We start from the raw sequence: 25,351 nt of genomic DNA, 5'->3' as shown, positions 1-25,351 counted from the left end.
ATAAACTTCTGTATTTGTTTTTTTAGTTATATAATTAAGATTAATTTAACCTAACAGTCTTAAAAAAGAGAGAACTGACTTTTAAAGTAATAAATAATTGCTACACCCCCCTCCCCCCAAAAAAGTTTTACCAATGAGAACCCCTGTGTAAGCCACATTTTGGTATTTTTAAGATTTTTAGAGACACTTTAAATCTTATGCAGGAATTCTCTGTAAGAATTTGGGTAGATCAAATAGTCTACATATGACTTTCCTTCTTTTTTTTAATTCACTATATATTTATTGATAGCATATTTCCAAAGTTGTGATAGGAGGAGAAGTAGAAGAAAAATAAAAGGCATGGTCTCTAAAGAAGTGATCTCCCAGGCCAGGGAGTAAATATGATGTAGTAAATATGATTACATGCTGAACATTTTTTTTTTACAAACATTTTATTGTGAAATTTTCATTCACTTGATAGAATTTTTTTGCATAAGAATTATCAGAGGATAATTTTTTTGTATATGTTATCTCATTTATATCTTAGATCTAAGTCAACATGAAATTCTACACTTTCAGATTCACTTACAAATTCTGTTTTTATGTTAAGATTTATCATTTAGGCAAATTTTCTATTTGATCTCTTCACCTTCATCTTCAGCATCATCTACTTGATTTCTTTATAGAGTTATTGTTCACCCACAAACCACAAAATTTATATGCATAGAGAAGAACCAGACATCTGGTATGAAGGAATGTTAATCAGTCAGCTAGGCATACTAAATACCTAAGTGGTTTTGCAAAATAGTTTACCATCCATGTCTTAGAAATATTATATATTGCTCTAGTTCAGGAAACTTGAATGACTTCCTGAACATTTCACTTGAATAGTTTGGCAGCAAGACCTGGTCTATACCCTCCTTAGCAACATTTAGTAGCTAAGGATCAACTGAGCGTGTCGAAACACTTGACATTTTTATTGTACTTATTTTTTTTTTTATGTGAGTAAATCCTTCAGATTTATTTTTTTTCTTTTTTTTTTAATTTTTTATTGTTGGTTGTTCAAAACATTACAAATTTCTTGATATATCATATTTCACACTTTGATTCAAGTGGGTTATGAACTCCCATTTTTACCCCATATACAGATTGCAGAATTACATCAGTTACACACCCATTGATTTACATATTGCCATACTAGTGTCTGTTGTGTTCTGCTGCCTTTCCTATCCTCTACTATCCCCCCTCCCCTCCCCTCCCCTCTTCTCTCTCTACCCCCTCTACTGTCATTCATTTCTCCCCCTTGTATTATTTTTCCCTTTCCCCTCACTTCCTCTTGTATGTACTTTTGTATAACCCTGAGGGTCTCCTTCCATTTCCATGCAATTTCCCCTTCTCTCTCCCTTTCCCTCCCACCTCTCATCCCTATTTAATGTTAATCTTCTTCTCCTGCTCTTCGTCCCTACTCTGTTCTTAGTTACTCTCCTTATATCAAAGAAGACATTTGGCATTTGTTTTTTAGGGATTGGCTAGCTTCGATTAGCATAATCTGCTCTAATGCCATCCATTTCCCTGCAAATTCTATGATTTTGTCATTTTTTAATGCAGAGTAATACTCCATTGTGTATAAATGCCACATTTTTTTTTATCCATTCGTCTATTGAAGGGCATCTAGGTTGGTTCCACAGTCTTGCTATTGTGAATTGTGCTGCTATGAACATCAATGTAGCAGTGTCCCTGTAGCATGCTCTTTTTAGGTCTTTAGGGAATAGACCAAGAAGGGGAATAGCTGGGTCAAATGGTGGCTCCATTCCCAGCTTTCCAAGAAATCTCCATACTGCTTTCCAAATTGGCTGCACCAATTTGCAGTCCCACCAGCAATGTACAAGTGTACCCTTTTCCCCACATCCTCACCAGCACTTGTTGTTGTTTGACTTCATAATGGCTGCCAGTCTTACTGGAGTGAGATGGTATCTTAGGGTGGTTTTGATTTGCATTTCTCTGACAGCTAGAGATGGTGAGCATTTTTTCATGTACTTGTTGATTGACTGTATGTCCTCCTCTGAGAAGTGTCTGTTCAGGTCCTTGGCCCATTTGTTGATTGGGTTGTTTGTTTTCTTATTGTCTAATTTTTTGAGTTCTTTGTATACTCTGGATATTAGGGCTCTATCTGAAGTGTGAGGAGTAAAGATTTGTCATGCTGAACATTTTTGAACAGCTTCTAAAGCTTGATTTATTAATCTATTGTTAGTTTGGGTAAGTGTTTCAGATCCTATAAACAGTATCAATTCATCTAGTTAAATATGGTTCTTAACTTTTTTATTTTATAGCTAATCTGTTAGTTTTAATGACTAACATTGTACAATTTATTTTCAAAATGGAAATTTTTAATCATATTTTTGTATTAAACAGTTATATGTACTTATTATTTAAAAATTTAAGCAATTCAAAACTAAACAAGAAAGTAAAACAAATAGTTTTCCTTAATATAAAGGTTGGAAAAAGAATGCTGTAGCTTTATAATTTTTTTTTAATTATGTTTAAATTTTCTCAACCTCAAATCAAACAAGCATTAGCAGCTTGGCAGAGAAATGAGATTTCCCAGTGCCTTTAACACTTTCTCTACAGTAGCTGAGGAGTTTTTTCCAGGCTGAAATAAGTATCTTAAGAATTGTCTAATAAGTGAATTTTAATGCTTTCTTCCCTATGACAATGTCATGATAAAGTGTATATCTTAAGCCTTAATAAAATGGTTACATTTTTATTCTGAGGGTATTTTTTCAAAATTTATTTACTTTGTATTACCTGTCCAAAAAATAAGTGGGCATATATTATGTACCAAGAAAACTTTCAGTGTCGAATGATTTTAAAAAACAAGTAGTGGACTTGTTTTTTATCTCTGACATGTAGAACTTGGAATTTGTCACTTTCATCCTCACAATAAGAAAAAAGCTTAAAAAAATGAAATCCGGTGATTTTTCTTAGATCTGGCAGAGAATTGAGGTCACAGGACAAATTCCCACCTGGAATTTGGAGAGAAGAGAATACCCGAAGTGGAGGATCAGAGAGCCATAAGCTGATAGAATATGCAATAGTGATTTTGATGAATTATTGGAGGTGAACGTGAGAAACTCCCATAGGACTCCTCTTGCGCACCCACCCACATTTTCTTGGGTGTTACCTCCAGAAACTCCATTAGATTATTTTTTGAATATCTGAGGAAGATTTCTGCAAAGTTTTTGACCCATGGAGAAGAATTTTGCAGGATGCCCAGAGCATTCTCAACAACAAAGGCTTCTCTTTTGCCAGACCCTTATCTAACCTGAGGAAGGACACTTAACCAGTGTTCCTGAGGAAAGATTTCTCTATCCTGGAGGTGGGGGAAAAGGTGACAGGCTCTTTGGAAGATCACAGTACAGGTTTTCAGGCCCACGTAGAGACTGAGCTTTAATTATAGGTTATAAGATACTTTTCTCTTCCATATTTTATCACTACCTCAACAGACCTCTGTTGAAAGAGAAATTTATAATGAAAGTGTATTGCAGCTACAAAAATCACAAGACACAGAGTTTGTTTAATGAGGAGTTCTTAGGGAAAGCCAGTGATGACAAAGGATAGAAAACAGGAACTTAGAGGAAACTGAAGTCTCTGGCATCTACAAGTACAGTAAACATTAAATACAACCCAACTTCTAGCCATTAATTAATTAACAAAGCCTCACATAAAAAAAAAAATCTTTTTAACTTAGTTCCTGTTACCAGATACATCATGTCTGGTTTTAAACAACAACAACAAAAATTACAAGGCATTGTAAAAGTCAAGATAAACCAGTCTGACTAAATAAAGAAAGTATGGAGCTAAACTCAGGTCTATGCTTATTACCAATTTTGAAATTATCATGAAATTTAAAATAACTACTGTTAATAGAGTATAGGACTCTAGTGGAAAGAATAGCATGTTAGAAAGAATGGCTAAACCAAGCCAGGGTTGGAGACTCTTAAGAAATTTCCAAAAAAAAATACTAAGAAATACTGCAATAAAAAACGAAAGATTTTACAAAGAGATCACCAGTAGACTAGATGTATCTGCGGAAAGAATAAGTGAGTCTGAAAATAGGTCAATAGAAACTTCCCAAGCTGAAATGTAAAGAAAAAAATGTTTAATTGTACCTATCAATTGATATAGAAAACACAGTTAAAAAAAATACTTATTATTTTTAAAAAATCTCAGAAACTAGTTATAGAGGGAAACTTACTCAAATTGATAAAGAATATTTGTAAAAACTATCATATTTTTAAAATTCCAATTAGTTATACATGACAGTAGAATGCATTTTGACATATTGTACACAAATGGATAACATTATACTTAATGGTAAGAAACCAAACGCTTCCTCCTAAGAAAGGGAACAAGACAAGATGTCCCTTCCCACCACTCATATTCATCACTGGGTTGCAATTCCTAGCTAATGTAGTAAGACAAAAAAGGGAATTAAAAGATAAGCAGATTGGGGAAAAAGAAATAAAACTTTTAATTTGCAGAAGATATGACTTTCTGTGTAGGAAATCCCTAAGAGTCCACAACAACAGAAAACTCTTGGTTGTTGCCATATCAAGGATGCAAGGTTAATATATAAAAATCAGTTGCTTTTCTATTTAGCAGCAATGAAAAATTAGAATTTAAAATTAGCAACACTCTCCATTAGAATCAGGGCATGTTTTGTTTTGTTTTAAGGGCATATTTTGAAAGGTGAATGAATAGTGATTATCTAACTTGATTTTTAACAGAGTAATGAAACTGAATATACAAATTGAATATACAAATTGCAGCCTTGATTTAAAATTTCTCTTTCATGGCTGGGAATATAGCTCTGTTGATAAAGTGCTTGCCTCTACCAAAGTTCTCTTTCAAACGTAACTGAAAGTGAATAAAATGTAACATGTACTTATTCTGCTATGAAATATTTTCAAATATTCGTTTATATATGCCCAAAATTGGGGCTTTATTATCATACATAGCTCTTCCTTTATCAGGAAATTCTGATCTGTTTATAATATGTTTTTTGTAGTCTTGTATTTAGAAAATAGCTATTAAGAGAATTTTTCTGGAAGGGGAGTGGGGGAAAGGAGGAGGAAAAGGTTAGGGGAGGTATTAGAGAGTGAAATTGATCAAATTATGTTATGTTCATGTACCAATATGCCACAATGAAGCCCACCGATTTGTGTAATTAATATGCACCAACAAAAAAATTTCTTCAGTGGTAGAGTTCTTGCCTAGCATCTGAGGCCTTTGTTTGGATCCCTAGCACTAGAGGAAAAAAAAGAAGAATTTTTCCTAGAAAAAAGGTTTATTTGATGTGCCAATCTTCAAAAATCTACCAGCTGTTCTGGCCTATTTTCTGAACTAGTCAAGAAAAGAGATAATCCAAAGACTGGGAAGTAGGAAGAAATGGGAATACTACAAGGTACTGGGAAGGGTTTATTCCTATTCTTTTGCTGTGTCAACTTTTTAATGGTGAGTGGTGAGTATGTCTTATTCCTACAGTTTTACTTTGGTGAGAAAGGCCATGCATTGGAGAGAAAATTTATGTATCAAATTCCTTAATCAGAGCAACAGCCAATCACATTTACCATTAGAACTCGTGCTAAAGACAGAATGCAAACATTTGAACAAAACATGAATAGCAGCTTTGAAAGTCTAAACAGACTGGAAGGATTGCCATAGATCAAGGGTTCTGAAACTTTGGCATGTATCAGAATTACCTAGAGGATCTATTAAGACATAAATGGCCACCCCCAAGGGTGTTGATTCAATAGATCTGTGGGAATCTAAGAATTTGTATTTCCAACAAGCTTCCAAGTAATAAGGATGCTGCTAATCCTGGGACCATGCTTTCAGAATCATTGACCTCTGTCTGCCCCATTGGATACTGATGAACAAAACCAATAGAAACTATGTGTTGCATGTTTTCATTTCTAGGACATGTCTTTAATTCTTGTTCTAAATCAACATCTTATTTGCATCTTTGAGTATGCTTATTGCTGTTTGGGCTGCTCTGTTAATAACTTAGTAATTGGAGCCTGGGTTCTTTGCTATCTCATGAGAACAGTGCCATCTAGAGGCATTAGCCCAGAGGGCCACCATGGGCCAAAGGAGGCTGTGGTGTCTAGAGAGGGTGAAAAGACAACTCGTCACCATGAAGAATTTATTGACTGCCAACTAGATTATCATGTGTGGTATTGCAGGGGAGTAGAAGGAGATGACATGCCAGTCTTTACTTTTAGGACAGTGATTCTGGGTAGCTCAAAAGTTCTGTGAAGGCTGAGCCTGGGCCTTACCAATGCCCATTTGAGCAGAACAGTTGTGCTTTCACCTGTTTTACATGTTGAACGTTGTGTTTGAAAGTGTATGCTCTAGAAGGTTGCTTTGTGTAGACAGGACAGATATATTATATTCACCATCCAAGATTATTGTCCTAAGGTACAAGTTTTCTGACACCCAAAGTATGGTGTGAAAAATATGTATTGAGAGAAAACCATAATGACACATCAGATGGCAACAGTATGTTTTGCTTCATATTAGCACGTGTTAAAATTATGCACAGTTGGAAATAATATTCTAGTTGCACCACATTATCACAGTCACAAATTGACTATAATTGAGAGAACAGATGTTCACCAATGTCAGAAGGGATGATTCAAAAAGAAAAAAGTGAAAAGAAAATTTGAGGAATTAGAAGTATAACTGGTTTTTTGGCTTTAATTTACTAGAATCATTACCAACAATTTTAAGTTATTTGTTCAAGAAGTACAAAATAGAAGCTAGAAATCATACTGGTTCAGTTTAACAGATTAAAAACATTGCCTAAAAATATCTCAGAAAATCTTGTAATTAGTGATGAATTTGAATAATGCATTATCTAAAATGTTATCAACTTCTGCCACTACAGTCTCCCAAATGGAAAGAAAGAGAGAAAAACCTGTAGAGCTTTCTTTCTTGCTGGGACTAGACGAGCAGAGACATGAGGAAAGATGGACTGACTAGATGAGCCCAAAGCAGGAATAGTCGGTCAGTTCAGTCTCAGGGCTCACAGTAGGAGTGAAAGCAGGTCTCTGGGTAGAAAGAAGTACAAAAACCAAGAGACAGGACAAGGAAGAAGTCAAAATCAAGTGCAGTGTTAGAGTCTCAGGACAGAGGGAAGGACTAGGGAGTGTCAACGTGGCAGTTCTGTCCAAAATCACCGACCAGACCATGCTGCTGCAGGCTCACAGTCCTTAGAAGTCTTCTCACTGCTCAGAAAATGAGAGCAGACTCCTTGGTGTGATTGGTATGATCGTTCATGCCCTTCTTGATTAGTCACAGTCTTCCTTTTTGTTCCACCTCTCCCAGTAACCACAGATAGCCCCAGAACTCATGGCTGTTTCTGAAATCTCACCTCACACTTCTGTGCTTCTTGCTCTGTTTCCTAAGTCTATAACAGTATGTTCGTGCTGAATCTCTCTCCTGTTTCCCACACTTCTTCTGTGAAGTCTTTAGCAGATCACTGGTGTTAGTCAAGTGGAAAACGTAATTTGAGGACCCTTGATTTCACCATCTGTTTAGAAAATAATAATTTAAAAATATTTTTAAGATGTATGCTTGGAAATTACAGCTTTTTATTATTAAGATAGCAGTTTTAAATAGAGTGCCTATCTACATCCTCTCCACATGTTGCATACCTTCAGAATTAGGAGCCGCACCCATGTTTTGATACAAGGAACTTACAGAATATTTAGGGTACCCAGAACAGATGAGCCTAAGGTATGAGTAAACTTTCACATCAGCTTAGCAAACTTGAGTCAGTTGTGAAAAGAAGGCCTTTCATATCTGTGAATTAAGTAAGCATAAAGAATTAGGGACCATGGTTCTCATCCAGCTGCTTCCTTGGTGTTTCCCATGAACACAGAGCATCCTTTGGTGATTCTGTGCCCCATTTGAATAATAAAGAAGTGAAGGATAGTTTTCCCTATACATTAGAGGTCAGATACCTGGGAACAGTATATTTAAGCATTGTTTTAATATTTTGAGAAATTTTTAAAAAACATAAAAGTTTAATAGTTTCTACAATTATATAACAGTTCAAGTTTTTTTTACTCACAATTGACAGATAACACTGCCATATACTTTGATATTTTTATCAATAAAAATAAATGAAGTAAAATAATACATTAAAAGGTTTTGTCTTCTTCGTGGATATTTTCCAGTTCTGCTATCATAAATTTAGAGTAAATATATAATGGTTCTTTTTATATTCTTCATTATTTATGTAAGATGAACAATACATGGTATGGTTTTGTGTCTTATAAAGAACTTACCTAAGAAATAAACCGAATACTCCTCTTGCTCAAAGCATTTTTTCAATATGAAGTTCTGTCATTAGCCTTTTTAATTCTACATATAAGTTGTTTGATCACAATTATTGTTAAGATATAGCTTTGTAGAACAGAAAGGAAGAGTTCAGTAGTTAAGAAAATTCTTGTGTGAGATGTAGAGAGTTATGGTCTACAGATCCAGTCTTAGCAAAAGGCTCAGGTAGTGCTGTAATCATATCAGTACTGTGGTCATGGAAGACCTTAAATGCTATATGAAAATATATAGTTAAAGTTATGTATTTGTGTTCAGTGTGTAGCTAGACATGTATATATGTGTGTGTGTATGTATATATAATTAAATATGTAGTTAAATTTAGACTGTTCTGCTTGCATTCAAATTATACTTAAATTTGTACATTTATAGTAATGAGCATGTAACAAAGAATGTTGTCTAGTATTTATCTTAGGTAACTTAAGGGTGCCTTACTTTTTATGAATCCAAAGGAGGATTACCTTTTATCATGATCCATTAAAACCCTATTCTTTTCCCAAATGCTTTAGATAATTTCTTGAGGTTTTTATAATTGTGTTTTTATGTATATTTCTTCTTCTTGGACTGTGATCTTCTCGAAGGCAGGGATAGTTTTTCATTACATCTTGAAGAATCTGAAAAATAGTTCATTTGTGACAGAAAAGAAAGTTAGTTCAAGCAAGTCAAAAGATGTACTGGTTAAAAGAAACAGTTTACAACATTCCTACCTGGATCTTTCGAGTCTGAGTTCTTTAAACAAAGATTATCTAAAATATTAAGGCAGTGTAGGACTTTCTTGGTTGTTTATTAATAATAAAAACTAACCTAAACTGGAGGTTCTCAATGTGTGGTCCTGAAATCAGCACATCAGCATCTCCTAGAAACAGATGCAAATTCTTGGGCCCAAACCCAGACCTACTGACTCAGAAACTCTGGTGGTAGGACCCAGCAATCTGTTTTACAAGACCCTCCAGGGAATTCTGATGCATGCATGCTCAAGTTTAAGAATCACTTACCTAAACTACCAGTAGTTCGTGGAATAGTTGAAAGATCATGGGCTTTGAGGACAAAAAGACCCAAATTGGAGTCTCACCTCTTCTACTTAGTCTGTGACTGTCCCTCTGTTACATGATACCTACAGTGTTGAGATTTTCATCTGGAAAATGAAAATGATAATATTTCCCTCTCAGGATTGTTGTGAGGATTGATTGATATTATTTAATTACCTAATACACTGTAGCCTTTTGATAAATGATCAGTATTTTTTTTAAGATTTTTCCAGTTTAGTATGTTTACTTATTGAATGAAAGCATGTTCCTGTTTTTGCTTTTAGATGCAAATGCTCAAGAAATTAAGGACATCTATGGACTACATGGTCAGATAGAACACAAACTAGCATTCCTGAGAACCCATGTGCCAAAGGAAGTAAAGCTTATGCTCATTGGCCATTCAATAGGCAGCTACATTGCTCTTCAGATCTTGAAGCGTGCCCCTGAGCTTCCAGTAAGTATGCCTTAGGAGGTGACTGTCCACACCTTATTGTGCACTGTATACATTCTCCTCAGCACTTTGTCTCTTGGTTAATGGAGAGAAGGATACTTGATGGCTTCCTTCATCTTCACTTCCCATTACTGTGGGCCTAGGTAAGTATATGTTCATGAAATTCCCATAGTTTAAAAAAAATAATAGAGAGAAATGGAATTTTCTCAACGAATGCCTTTGAATCTAGAGTTGTCTAGAATTCTGATGTTGCATTTAACTTGCTGTATTTTATAAAGGAATATTTAAAAGTAGTTACCATCCAAGAAATAGAAAGCTCTGTATTGGGAAGGTATTTTGCAAATATCCATGTCTCCTTTTAGAAGCAAAAAATGTATTATCCTCATTGATAGGTAAACAGCTGTCCTTATGGAACACCAGGTCTTTATTTAGTCATAAATCCACATCTTCTGTAGTTTGCCAGGTTTTTTTAATATTTATTTTTTAGTTGTAGTTGGACACAATACCTTTGTTTTATTTATTTATTTTTTATGTAGTGTTGAGGATCCAACCCAGGGCCTCGCACATGCTTAGGCAAGCGCTCTACCGCTGAGCCACAACCCCAGCCCTTGCCAGGCTTTATGAGACACACATTTGTTCTTTTATTCACAAATATTTAATGTTACTGTGTATCAGATATTAAGTGAGGTACTGGAGTCAGGAAGACATATTAAAAATGCCTAGGAAAGCAAAAGCACTACATAAGACTTAAAACAAAAACTGTACTTTCACTAAAATGTACCATTAAAATGACCCATTGAATGGATGCAATCCATAAGATAACTTATTTCTTCATTCAATAAACTTATGTTAAGCATCACTGTGTGTCAGATACTGTGACATGTTTTGAAGGCATCCCACTGAATAAGACAATTTGAGGAAAGAGAGCCTGGACAGTCAGGGAGGACAAAGCCTAACCAACGCTCATGACAATTGCTGCCTTGTAGCATCTCTGTCCTAAGATTTTGACTTTTTCCCTTCTTTTCACTACATGTGATAAAATATCTCCAGTAGGTTCTTGGAGCTCACTATGCATTTGTTCCTTTTCCCACCAGCTTGACACACTCATTTATTCATCATTGCCTGGAAAAGGTATTAATTATAACCTCCCTGACTACGGTTTTTAATACTAAGTGGGTTTTTTTTTTTTTTAATTTTCTCTTGTTGGGTATTAAAAAACATATTTTTCATCTCTAAATGTAAATTCAAGCTTGTACTTTATTTATTGTATTATTGCTCTTCTCTGTTCTCCCCCCTGCAACTCCCAGATAAGGTGTTTTAAAATAAGAAAGCACTCTTTGTTTCTGCTTTTAGCATTTTGCTTGACTACTAACCTCTACTGTGCTTTTGAAATTTCCTCTAGTACTATATTGTGTGGGTACTATCTTCAGAGTGTCCAGGCCTTCCTCTTGGTGGTTCTGCTTTCGTAAGTGCTGTGAGCTCTGTTCCTAGAGCAAGAACACCCAGGTTCAAATACTTGCTGTCATGTTTTGTCTGTGTGACCTTAGACAAGTTATTAAGTCTCTAACTCAGTTTCCTTATCTGTAAAATGGGATAATAATATGTTCTTCAAAGGATTCTTGTGAAAATTATATAAAGTATTAGCAATGATAGCTGGAACTTAAAACTTTCAAATAGGTCTTATCTGTTACTGTTATAGAAATGACACTAGAATCAACAGCTCAGTCAATAGGTTAACTACTGTATTGGTTACCTACTGCTATATGTCAAATTGCCCCAAACTTAGTAGTGTAAAACACATTTAGTCTCTCACAGTTTCTATTCAGAATTCTTGCCACACTTAGCTGGATCCTCTGTTGCAGGGTCTCTCATAAGTTTATAATTAAGTTGTCTTCCAGGGGTGCATTGTCTTCTGAAAATGTGAGATGAATTTGCTTCTAAGCTCACTCATGTGGTTTGCTGGCAAGACTCAGTTCCCTGAAAATTGCTGGACTGAGAATCTTGGTTCATCACTGGCAGTTGGGGGTGGAAAGGGGGAGCTACCCTCCTTAATTTTAGCCTCTCTAGCTTGCTTCATCTGTGTAAACCTGGGAGAAGAGACAGACAGACTCTGCTGGCAAGATAAAAGTCATAGTCTGTAACCTGTAACCTACAGAAGTGACATTATATCACTTTTGCTCTATTCTTTTTGTTAGAATCAAGTCACTAGGTGCAGCCACATGTAAGGAGAAGAAATTACACAAAGGCCTGCATTCCAGGATGGGAGGCACCTTGGAAGCTATGTCAGAAGCTGCCTATCCCACCACTGTACAATTAGGGTTTCACTCGTGTGGTATATATAAATTGAAGTACTGAATTGATTTTTTACTAAAGGCAGTGACTTGTTCCTGCCAAATAAAATGCAGCAAACTGATATGAAATATAATTTTTGGTTATTAGTTGTTCAGATGTTTTTAAAGCTTTAAAAACATTTAAATTTTTTCTTTAATATTTAAAATAGTAATAATTTACCATTCTATAAATGTAAAGAAAAAAATGCTCATTTCTGAGCTTATCAGAGTCTGTTAACTTAATCACAGGTCTGTGTTTTTTGTTTGCTTGCTCCAGATCCATTCTATATGTGATATTTGGTTTCTCTTGTGTACACTGAAAATGATTGTTTAACACATTCATTTTGAATCCTTCTCATTTGTGGGGCTTGCCTTTTCAGTGTCTGTTGAGAAAGAAGTACAATAGTGCATCTTAAAGTTATATACATTATTATAGCTTCTTCAACTCCCTAACTTTATATTGTCTTATTTTCATGTATTTTGCCCATGCAAGAGTGGTAGTGAATGGGACTGTGGGTGTGGCTCAGTGGTAGAGCATTGTGCAAAGCCCTGGGTTCAATCCCCAGCACCAAAAATAAATAACTAAATAACAATTTTTAAAAAAGAATATTGGAGAAAAGGCAAAAAAAAGATGAACCACAAGCTTAACCTAGTCTTATTTGTAGAGACATAGCTTACACTGTGATCGTAGAGTTTGCAGAGATTGTGAAACTTTTTTATCTTCATTAAAAGCGTGTATGCTAGAAAATAACCTGTGTAATAAATTATTCATAAAAGGCACTTTGGGGGGGCATCTGTATGATTTTTTTTAATTCAGAAGTTTTATCTGGTTTCAGTTAACCACATTTTTTGCAACCCCAACCCCAAACACCTGGGCCAGTTTATTTTAGTGGTATGATCCCCACTGAAGTGTTGAAATTTCAGTGTCTTTGGGCTACTCTAAGACAAGTTAGCATGACATGCTCCATTTGAGATGCATTTGACAATCAAGTGAGCTTGTGTAAGCCAGAGTGTTGCAATCCCTAATCATCTTGCCAAAAATAAGTTAGCTGTTATGTTTTATAACATATGAAGTGTGATAATAAGAAACTTGTGTTTTCATCTCTTCTGTTATTTTTACTGGAATTTTTGACTCCCATAAGATTTCGAGGTCATATTTGTAGTTGAGTAGCTGGTTTATTTGGTATTATTTTGGTTCAGTTCATTTTAATATTTTTATAACTTATCATAGGCAACCTTGGTCTTAAATCATTTTAAGAGACTTATTGCATATTTGAGATATGTTGTCTGACCTATATTTTAATATGATGTTTATATTTTTTATTTGTTTCTTTAGGCAAGTTTGCCACAGACATATAGAATATTTTCAGTCATTTTGACATTGTTCAGAATAGAGAATCTTAAAAGAAAATAGTTAATTGAAAACTATTGCATAAGTAGCTGTCATAATAATAAGCACAATTGTCTCTGGACTCATAGAATCATGGAGCTGAAGTGGGCTTTAGAGACTATCTAGCCACATCTTTCATTTCATAGGTGAGAAGTGAGAGAAAGGTACCTTGCCAGGATTCAGCCTGGCTCACTCTGAATCCTGGGGTGAGGTACACATACATTAGCTGTGGGTATAGAGACAGCCTAAGAAAATATCTCATGGATCTCAATGATAGCATCATGTGCTGATATGATGGTGTGGCTCTACAGTGCACATGAAGAGATTTATGTGACATGTTGTGTTGTAGCTTGAGGAGTATGAGGCCAGTAAAAGCTCTAGCAATTGAGAGAAAGAGGAGACTGATGACATGGAAATAAAAAAGTATTAGTCTTATCCTCACTATCTGGAATCTACTTTCTCTCATCCTCAGCCCTCTGTCTGTTAAAAATGTGCCATCTGATTTTGCCGATAAATCATTTGCATAAAATTCAAGATTGGGAGTTGCCTGGGCATTGCACTGAGTTGGGGGTAGACCTCAAGTAATTAAATTATTTTCCTCTTAGAATTATATATCATTTAATGATAACCATTCCTCTTCTTCCAGAGATAGCATGTACTTTGTAAACTTTAGTTTTTAAATTATTTGGCCTTCTTGAGGGAAAACGCACAATAACATAGAGCTTCTTTTGTCTGCCTGCTTAGCAAGTTATCTTCTGAGTGAAACTTCTGAATTGCTTAAACTGACTCCTTTAAGTGCAAGATTGTTTTGTCCAATTGTATAAAAATCTGTGTATGGGCTGGGGATATAGCTCAGTTGGTAGAGTGTTTGCCTCGCATGCATAAAGCCCTGGGTTCAGTCCCCAGCACCAAACACACACACACACACACACAAAAAAAAAAAAAAAAAAAAAAAAACGTGTTTAAAATATCACTCAGTCTTGTTTGTTGTTGTTGTTATTGTTTCTCTTGAGATCCTCCCAAATAAGTGTTTTGTAGTATTTTAGATACTCAAAATATACCACAACTGCAGCTGAGAAGCTTAAACAACTACTTAGAGGTAACATATATAGGTCGTGTGCATGTTATTTCAGGAGCCATCCTGTCTACATGGGTAAAAAACAATCCCACGTATTCTGCCAACAAGGAGACAATGGAGACTGGAGTGTGCTGCACTGCTCTGCTAACCTTCATGTCATGTTTGTGAGTGACACTCATGAAGTCACTATTGTGTTAAACAGTCATGATCTGGTGGGGAGTAACTGTTGTCCATGTCCTGTTCCTTGATTGAGTGATAAGAAATGGAAGGCAAAATGGGGAAGCACTGTGAGGTTCTGGATATTTCAAGAAGAGAGGAGACTTCCAACTAGGAAGATAAGAAAAGGCTTCATGGAAGAGTCTTTTTGAACAAAGTATTTGTCCAAAACCAATGTATTTGAACAGGGGTAATGAAGATGGAGTAGAACATGGAAGTACAGCATTTCAGCATTTCATGAGGAAGAGTGGGGGGTTTCTATGCATTCTAAGCAGTGGAACAGTATAAAGAAAGAGACTGGTTTTTATCACCGAGCACATGAGGAGAGCAATGGGTGGTCTGATTGGGTCTGAGAACCCAGGCTGATGGAGGTGGGTAGAGGGACAAGAAAGCTGGGCCAGGGGATCTGGACTCACTTTCTGGACAGCAAGAAAGCATGGAGGATCTCTGATGATGATAGTCATGCAGATAAGTTAATCTCTCAGAGAAGAGAGAATGAAAAGGAGATAGAAATAATGTAGAATGAAAGCAAACAAGCAGGCAAGAGACATGTTTACTAGTCCAAATGAGAAACCATGAAGACTGTATGGGATAAAATTGCCAAGGGAGATTGTTAAGGGAGAAAAGAAATAGGTCATAGATGTGTATATTGGGGGAACATTTTCATTTGTTATGAAGGTAAAGGAAGAGGAAACAGAACGAGGCAGAAAGTATAATAGTTTTTAAGTGTGTTTCAAGAAGGGAACACTTTCGTTTGTCATGAAGGACAAATGAAATGAAGAGGAAATAAAAAAAGGCAGAAAGGATAGTGGTTTTCCAAGTTAAGACCCGCAATTCATTAGTGAATGCTAAATTCCTTCATTAGGTTGCAAACAATGGATCAGTCAAGACAAAAATAGACTGACACAATGACATAGTGTCAGTGACTTTAACAACAAAGGTTTGTTTCCTGTTTACCTTCTGTTAGGCTGCCCATATGTAGGTTTTTCAAAGCAGTCTACTCCATAATCCAGACGGATGAATAGCTTCTAGCTAGAATATTCTGATCCCATGGAAGTCTTGTTTGTTGTTGTTGTTGTTTGTTTGTTTTGTTGAGATCCACCCAAATAAGTGTTTTGTAGTGTTTTAGATATTCAAGTTTTAGAGACTCAAAATATACCACAACTGCAGCTGAGAAAGGAAAGGGAATAGTGAACCAAACTCAGTGTTTTAAAACCTCTGTCTGGACATGGCCGAGCATTGGACACAGCGAGTTACATGACTGAATCTTCTATCAATGAGGTATGAAATATAATCCTCCCCAGAGAAGGGAAGCATATGTTTGTGAATGATAAAACATCATTTTAAAAAACAGAATAGAATAGAATACATTTACATTGTAAAAAGGTGTATATTGCAAAACATTTGTTTATATTTTATAAGTATATGTTGATAGATTACAGTATAGAAGAATATTTTATTTGAGTCAAGATTTTAAAAGTTTGAAAACTTTTTAAATAGTTTTTAGTTGTAGATGGACACAATATCTTTGTTTGTTTGTTTGTTTGTTTACTTATTTATTTATTTTTATGTGGTGTCAGGGATCAAATCCAGTGCCTCATGCATGCTAGGCAAGTACTCTACCACTGAGCCATAACCCCAGCCCTGAAAACTTTTAATCTAGACTAAATTATACTTCAAAAACAGAAGAGAAAGGAAGATGCCAAGAAAGATATAGTCACATGGAGAATTAAAGATGACCATGGATTCTTTGCCATTCCTCTCTCAAGAAGTGAAGTTTCTTTCTTCTTTGAATTTAGGTTGGGCATCTGACCTGCTTTCACTAATAGGATGCAGTGGAAATGACATTATGGTACTTCCAAGCCCTTCCCTTAAAAGGTCTGAGAACTTCCGTTTCTTCCCTCTCAGAAGCAGCTGCCATGTAAGAAATCCAACTGCCCTGTGATCTCCATGCTGTGAAAAAGCCCAAGCTGGCCACACATGGAAGATCATGAGATACTAGAGTTAGGAGTGAAATTTTCTTGGACATCCCATCCTATCTCATCCTATCCCAACCCATTAGATCCCATTCCATCCCATCTCATCCACCACTGAATGCAGCTGAGTGAATGACCCCGGCCCACCACTGTTTGGAGCAGAAAAACCATCCAGATGAACCTGTTTCAATTCCTGACCCACAGAATCATGAGAAAGTGGTTTTAAACCATAAGTGTGTAGATACTATATTAAATAGCAATAGATAACGGGGTGGGGGAGGTAACTTTGAGTACAGTGAAGGTTAAGGAGGATGAGAACTTTAGACATCTGGCATTAGTAATTGAAGTGTCATCAGTGATCTTGAAGAGAACACTTAGTGAAATAATGAGAGGAAGAGGTTGCAGGACATTAGATGATAGTCATCTAGGAACTGACCAGTTAGGGGAGAAGAGAAGATGATAAGTTAAAGAAGAAGTTGATCAAGGAGCATTTTTTCCCTATAAGTAAAAGAGAATTTAACATAAGCTGAGGGGAATACCCATGCAGAGAGAGAGGTTAAAAATAAAAAAGAAATAGGAACATTTGTTGGAGCAGTTTGCATTGTATTTGTCCTTTAAGCCTGTGCTCCTGAAAACTAGGAAAAATTGGGTATTTCTTAACCTTTGCATCCTCGCAAAAATGTTTTTCCTGGGAGTGGAGGATGTGCAGCTTATACTTGGATTTCCATTTCAGTCTAGAAGCCTGAATCAGTTTTCAGAAAATAGATGTTATTGCCATTACTAACAATAATCATACCAAACATTTGTTTGAAATTTACAAAACATGTTCACATGTAACAAGGCCATTTAACAACTTTATTTTTTCCATCTAAGAAATGAGACTGAAGTTCCAGGGAGTTTTATGTCTAACCCATATGTCAATTACTAATAAGTGACAAAAAAGGAGTCTATTTCTTTCTCTCACTTTCCCATTATCTGCTTTCCAAGTGAGTTAGTTAGGAATGTTAGAATTGTACATGGCTAGAGCAAGTTACTTTTACAAACTACTAAAACCTATTTAGCCTAAATTTAAGATTTCTATTGTTGGTTCTTTAATATTTGAGTTCTTCACATACACAAGGAGGGATTCAGGTGAATGTTCTGGGGAGAGTTTGGAGAGAACTGGGAGCAATGAGATTACCTATGAGTGACGTAGAGCTAAGGAGACAAAGGGAGTTGGCCTTGAGGCCTAAGCCAAGGAAAGAAGTTGAATGGAAAAAGACAGTGGATCAGAATCCTAAAATTGAGCTGCAGATAGAGGGACACGTTAAAGTGTGAAGAAAATTGGAGGATTCTGCAAATATAATGTATAGTCATTTGACACTTGTCCCCATGTGACCCATTAATGAACCCTGATATGTAAAAACCACAGAAATCAGACAATCAACAACTAACTACTCTGATTTGTAAAAGACCTTCCATTTCATAAAACAGTAAATCTCCTACTTAGAGGAAAGTTTGTATTGAATATTGTGAGATACCATTTTTCCAATGACTTACAAATTCATTTGTATATGTATATTTATCTCTTTGTGTGTATATGCACACATTATCTTTTCTGAATTACCAGTAGATTACCTTGCTGAAAACTAAACAGTGGAAAGTTTCAACTTTTCAACTTCATCCACTTTTTAGTTATCTGCATATTTTTTAAAATCCTGAAATTGCTTTCAAAGTGGAAAAATTATGCGGGCTTTTTTTCATCTTTTCATAACTCAAAAACTTTTTAATATATTTTTCTCAAACTTTGCAAAAAAATTACCTTTGGGCTGAAACCAAGCATGGAAAATTTTACCACAAAGGGCTAATTTTTTGGAAAGCTGCAAGAAAGTAAAAACAGGGGTTTATAATACAACATTCTTCATGCATGTTAATATTTAGTACTTTAATGCATTTCATCTGAGAATTTCTGAGCACTTTTCAGACTTAAATATTGAGCCATTTTAATATTTGTGTATCCATGATATACTGTCAGATATAGAAAATCCCCCCCCCCATCCTCTCAACTCTTGGGCATTAGTGAGATATATGTAAAGAGAGGCTAGGCAAAAGTGAAGAAAAGCAACCACTGGCCAGAAGAAGCCTTACACACTTACTGCTTCACATATCTTACTACCACCTGTTCCTAGCCCAGGAGTATTATGAAGATAATAGAATACATGACACTAGGCACTGGTTCCAATATCTAAGCCAGCACATCTCTAAGCAATATCAGCATCACCTGGGATCTTTTGAGAAATGCAAATTCTTAGGCCTACCCTGATGTACTACATGGGAAGTTCAGGGCGTGGAGCCCACCGGTGTTTTAACTAGTCGAGGTTGTTTGTTCTGAGACATGCTCAAGTTGAGAACCTATGACCCAAGCTTTTTGAAAGCTTAAAAATCTATCCTTTGTCTTTCTATGATGTGACCGTTCTGTATTCTTATGTCATTTCTAGAAGCAGGAAGAATACTAATCAGGTCCTCTGAAGAAGAGGTCTTTCTCTATTAAAGTACTCTCTTTCCCCCTGCAACCTTTTTCACAAGCACAGGATTTCAGCTTGTTCAGTGTAACAGCATTATCAAGATATATTTTCTCATTTTCTTATATGGTTCAAACCTGGGATGGGACTGTACTGTATTTTATTCTTATTTTTGAAGTCTGAAGCTCCAAGATTTAAGCAGTCAGGTCTGCCAGTGGAAGCTGATTTAAGCTCTGTTTTTTGTTTTTTTTTTTTAACTTCCATTTTAAAAGTGTATTGGTTCTTTTTGGTTATATGTGACACAGAATTCATTCTGATATAATTATACAAGCATGGAATATATCTTATTCTAGTTAGGATCCCATTCTTATGGATGTACATGATGGTGGATTCACTGTATGTCTTCTTAAAACCATATGAAATTGGCTTAAAGAAAACTATAGCTTGATCATTGCATTTTGTTTTTATATATGTTCATGGGAAAATTATGTCAGATTCATTCCACTGTCTTTCCTTTTCCTATCCCCCTTCCTTCCCTTCATTTCCCATTGTCTACTCAACTTCTATTCTTTCCCTTACTCCCCCTCCCCTTATTGTGGGTTAGCGTCTACATATCAGAGAAAACATTTGACCTTTGGTTTTGGAGGGACTGACTTATTTCACTTAACATGATTGTCTCCAGATCCATCCATATGCTGGCAAATGTTATAAAGTCATTCTTCTTTATTTTAATACTCCCTTGTATGTATGTATCACATTTTCTTCATCCATTCATCTATTGAAGGGCACTTAGGTTGGTTTCATACCTTAGCTATTGTGAATTGAACTTCCATAAACATTGATATGGCTGCATCACTGTAGTATGCTGATTTTAAATCCTTTGGGTATATATTGACGAGTGGGATAACTGGGTCAAATGGTGGTTCCATTCCAAGTTTTCTGAGGAATATCCATACTGCTTTCCAGAGTGGTTGCACCAATTTGCAGTCCCACTAGCAATGTATGAATGAACCTCTTTCCCCACATCCTTGCCAACATTTATTGTTACTTGTATGCTTGATAATTGCATTCTGACTAGAATGAGATAGAATCTCAGTATAGTTTTAATTTGCATTTCTCTAATTACTAGAGATGTTGAATGTTTTTTCATATATTTGTTGACCATTCTTATTTCTTCTGTGAAGTGTCTGTTCAATTCCTTACCCCATTTATTCATTGGGTTATTTGTAGGGAGTTTTTTGGTGTTAAGTTTTTTGAATTCTTTATATATCCTGGAAATGAATGCTCCATCTGAGGTGCAGGTGGCAAAGATGTTCTACTATTCTGTAGGCTCTCTTTTCATGTTCTTTGATTGTTTCCTTTACCATGAAGAATAAGCTCTGCTCTTTTGTGTAGAAGTTCTCAATCTTGTGCCTTGCAAGTGGCCCTCTGTATTCCAACAAACACCAATGCTGTGGCATCGTAACAAATTTCAAGAATATAATCCTGGTGAAGGAAATCACCCATTTATTTTGTGTGAGGCTTTAGTTAATCACTCATGTCTGGCTTGGTGTAAGAATGGGAAATTTAGGCATGTCCTAAGTGAATTAAAGGAATTTAAAAGTACATTCAGCAGCAATCCATCTCAGGAAAACACATAGCTATATAAGCTATTATTGAGGAAAAGGAAAAAGAAAAAAACATGTTTTTAAATTGATGATTTAAAATTTTACCATGAAATTTTTGAAACAAAAAAGAAAAAGATTTTTTATTAAATGTTATTATGAAAAATTTCAAACAAATAAAAATAATTGTATAATGAACTTCCAAATACCCTCCATCCAAAGTGACATAGCTACTAATATTTTGTGATCTTTTCCTCATATTCAGATTTTCCTTGTCCCCAAAATTTCTTTACAATTAATTTGCAAGATACTACTTTAGGGATGAGTTGTAGCTCAGTGTTAGAGTGCTTGCCTCACACGTATGAGACACTGGGTTCAATCCTCAGCACCACATGAAAATAAGTAAAATAAAGGCATTGTGTCCATCTACAATTAAAATATTTTTTTAAAAAAAACTTTCATTTAAAAAAAATACTACTCTAAAGTTTTTTTTCCCGATTATAAAGGTTAAGATATTTGCACATTCTAGGAAGGTAGAAAAATAGTAAAAAAATTAAAAAGCAAAGATACCTTTGAATTAGTGTCCAGAGAGACTTGTATACTATATACGACAAATTGATTTTATAATTCAATTATAAAATTTTATAATTTTATAATTGATTTTATAATTCAATTTTTTTTTAGAGAGAGAGAGAGAGAGAATTTTTTAATGTTTATTTTTTAGTTTTCGGCAGACACAACATCTTTGTATGTGGTGCGGAGGATCAAACCCGGGCCGCACTCGTGCCAGGCGAGCACGCTACTGCTTGAGCCACATCCCCAGCCCTACAATTCAATTTTATAATTGATTTTATAATTCTTAAAACCATATGAAATTGGCTTAAAGAAAACTATAGCTTGATCATTGCATTTTGTTTTAGAGATATTTGGCTTAAGAGTTCATGATTTACAAAGGTTCTTTTAAAACTAATTAACTTATCACTCAAGTTTCTATTAGACCAGAGAAAATAACATAGTACCCCCCTTGATATTTTATTTAATAAAGAAGCTGTATTTACATTATTATTTATTAGGATATTAAATGTTATTTAAGGCACATAACTGTGAATGTTTATAGAAATTAAAATTCAAATTATTTAATAAATATCACTATAATTATTATTTATTATATAATAATTATTTATTTATTATTATATTTAAGAATGTTATTTAATCCTTTCAACAACTCTTTGAGGAGGCTATTATTATTCTGTTTTATACATGAGAGAAACTCATGTATAAAAGTAAGTAGATTCATCAGCATTAGGTAAGTAGAGCCAGTAAGTAGCAGATTTGACTACCCATGCATTTGACTCCAAAACATATCTTCTCAACCACCAAGCAGAAAGGTGAACCTCTTATTACAAAGAATTTGTAGAAATCCATAAAAAGAACAGCAAGTTCTCAGGTAAAGATGCACAGGATATGAATAGGTAATTTGATGAAGAACAAGCTATTAAAATATATTTTAAAAAGTTGGGCTGGGACTGTGGCCCTGTGGTGGAGTGCTCCCCTGGCACATGCAGGGCCCTAGGTTCGATTCTCAATACCACATAAAAGTAAATAAATAAAATAAAGGTATTGTGTTCAACTACAACTAAAAATAAATAAATAAATATTTTTTTAAAAAGTTTACCTAGTACAATGTGTGTCACAGTGCTTAATAAATTAGTAGATGCTAGTACTTAATGATGTCTGCTTATTAACTATGTAGTACTTAAAAATGTTTGATGAATGAACCCCAACAGTTATTAACTGGTCCTTTTATAGAGTTTAAAAGAGAAAGTTGTGTCACATGTGTATCCTTTTGTATATCAGACTGGAAAGTAAACACCAGGTAGCTATAGTTGTTATTCCTAGTGTCTAGGAGTAATGGTTGCATTGGAGTGAAGACTATATTGTTTCTACTACTGTTTTTTTAATGATCACATGTGATCAGAAAAAAATAATTCTTATAATGTGTGTTGATACTCTTTGGCCCTGATAATTCTTTTCCTTGTAATCTATATTAAGAAAATATTCTCAAAAATAAGGAAAATACTCATGTCTAAAAATACTATTATTAAAATATTGGAAACATCCTATTTATTAGCTTTTCTGTTGTATCTTGTGGCTGCAATCTAATTTTTATTATAGCCACAGGACAGGAGCTGCTCTTATTTGTACCCCTGCAAGTCTAGGATATAATTTTATATATTCCTTCCCCATCCCCAAAGGAAGACATTTATTCCTTTTTTATTGAATTAAATTAAACTATATGTCGTTTTCAACTTTAGCAGATGCTGCTGGGTGAAATTTTTACTGGTTCACAAGTGCCACTGGCTTCTGTTCATTCAATATCCTAGCTACCTGTATTGACTTTAAGGAAACAGCTGTCGTGTTTGACAGGAAAAGAGGGTACAGGTCAGTAGCAGGTGACAGCAGCAAGCTACATCCAAGGGGGCAATATTAATCAGGTTCTGGAAGATAGAATTGAAGAATATTGTTATGGCCTTAGAGTGAGGATTTCTTAAATTGCACAACACAAACATTTGTTCAAAATATTGCTATATGTAAGAGGAAAGAATATAATGGGTAGACTGCAGGGTTGCCTCCCATAGTCCCTACCTCCTACCTAATGTTGCTTGTTTATAGTCTCCTCCATGAGTGTAGGTTTGACCTATTACTTGCTTCTAACCAACAAAATACAGTAAAGGTGACAGATAGTAAGTATATGGTTGTGTGTATGTGCTTTTCATACCATAAGCAGAGGACCTCCTCAGGCCAGGTCTTAACTCTTGGCCTGAAGAATCTCTGAGATAATAAATATGTTTTATTTTAGGTTTTAGTAATTTGTAACACATCAGTAGGTAACAAGTGAAGAGAAAAGTAAAAGTACAGTGTCAACTGCATAATTTCTCTGCAGGAAAATCCACCCCTAAGACCAATGGTGGTACAAAGTCAGTATCAACATCTTTGGTAATAGCAATTAGCCTGACTCCTCACCCTGCCACTCTTTCCTCCCTGCCTTTGCTTCCCTACATGAGATTCTCCTCTTCCCATTAGGTAGGCTATTGGCCTTCCTTGCGGTCCTTTATTCGCAATGATTCCTCCCCCTCAAAAGAGTAAGTAAGGTTGTTGATATGTAAGCCTTTTGAGCCTGCCTCTTGGTGTTTCCAGCTTTATTAACAAAATCCTAGGTGGATAATCCCAGCTACTTGAGAGGCTGAGGCAGGAGAATCATAAATGCGAAGCCAGCCTGGGCAACATACACAGAAGACCCCTATCTCAAACAAACAAACAAGAAATCAAAGGTGGAGACTGGCATCATTCATTCTACTACTAGGCTGAAGCAGGCCTTATTTAAAGTATGCCATATTCAAATCTCACCCAGGTATGAGGTTCATAGTGATAGGATATTAAGGGGCTTTACAATGTGAATGAGTAGGCCATGCTAAGGCAGAATGCCTCATTTGTAAATTTCCTTGCAACTGGTGGCTGTTCTGAAAATTATAACTTATACATTGCTGCACATGAGCCTTGTTCATAAAAGAACAAATTCATGAATTCTCCGTGGATGGATCATAACTGTTACAGATGATATGATTCTATACCTAGCAGACCCAAAAGGCTCTACAAAGAAACTATTAGAGCTAATAAATGAATTCAGCAAAGTGGCAGGATATAAAATCAACACGCATAAATCAAAGGCATTCCTGTATATCAGCGACAAATCCTCTGAAATGGAAATGAGGACAACCACTCCATTCACAATATCTTCAAAAAAAAATAAAATACTTGGGAATCAACCTAACAAAAGAGGTGAAAGACTTATACAATGAAAACTACAGAACCCTAAAGAGAGAAATAGAAGAAGATCTTAGAAGATGGAAAAATATACCCTGTTCATGGATAGGCAGAACTAACATCATCAAAATGGCGATATTACCAAAAGTTCTCTATAGGTTTAATGCAATGCCAATCAAAATCCCAACGGCATTTCTTGTAGAAATAGAGAAAGCAATCATGAAATTCATATGCCTTTGGTGTTTTTAAAGGACTTTTAAACAGTATTTTTCCAACTTTTCTAACTGCTTTTGGTTGGGAGATTGCTCTCTGTCAAGGTAGTCTACTTCGTGCACACCATGACCAGCTTTTGCCCAGCTTCACATTCTGCCAGCCCTGCTATTGAGAATTGTGTCTTTTTGAGTTTTTTACTGTATTGGTTTTTTCCTCGATAGAGTCTTAGAATTTTCAGTTTATCCCCAGTGTTATATTTTATGCTGATATTAACTTGAACTGTTATTGTTTTTAAGCTGGAAACTGGAGGACTTACTAAGAACTTCTTATGTTTTTTCTCTCATTTTATTATTATTC

At 35.3% G+C, this 25,351-nt stretch overlaps 1 protein-coding gene across 3 annotated transcripts in view; it reads left to right on the top strand.

The window, feature by feature from the left end:
* Ldah (lipid droplet associated hydrolase) overlaps positions 1-25,351 on the top strand; it is a 100,374-nt gene that overhangs the window by 17,880 nt on the left and 57,143 nt on the right. For 2 of the 3 annotated variants that reach the window (XM_046441331.2, XM_046441332.2), the window contains exon 4: positions 9,695-9,864. In XM_046441331.2, coding sequence (XP_046297287.1) covers positions 9,695-9,864 — 170 coding nt within the window. Of the gene's footprint in view, positions 1-9,694; positions 9,865-12,056; positions 12,202-25,351 lie in introns of those variants that run through there. The other variant, XM_046441333.2, reaches the window with a different exon arrangement.

This window comes from Marmota monax, unplaced genomic scaffold (assembly GCF_021218885.2).
Source record: "Marmota monax isolate L192 unplaced genomic scaffold, Marmota_monax_Labrador192_F-V1.1 WCK01_AAM20220418_F8-fsc00010, whole genome shotgun sequence".
NCBI lineage: Eukaryota > Metazoa > Chordata > Mammalia > Rodentia > Sciuridae > Marmota > Marmota monax.
The sequence above is the reverse complement of the archived record's forward strand: the minus strand, read 5'-3'. Positions and strand labels throughout refer to the sequence as shown.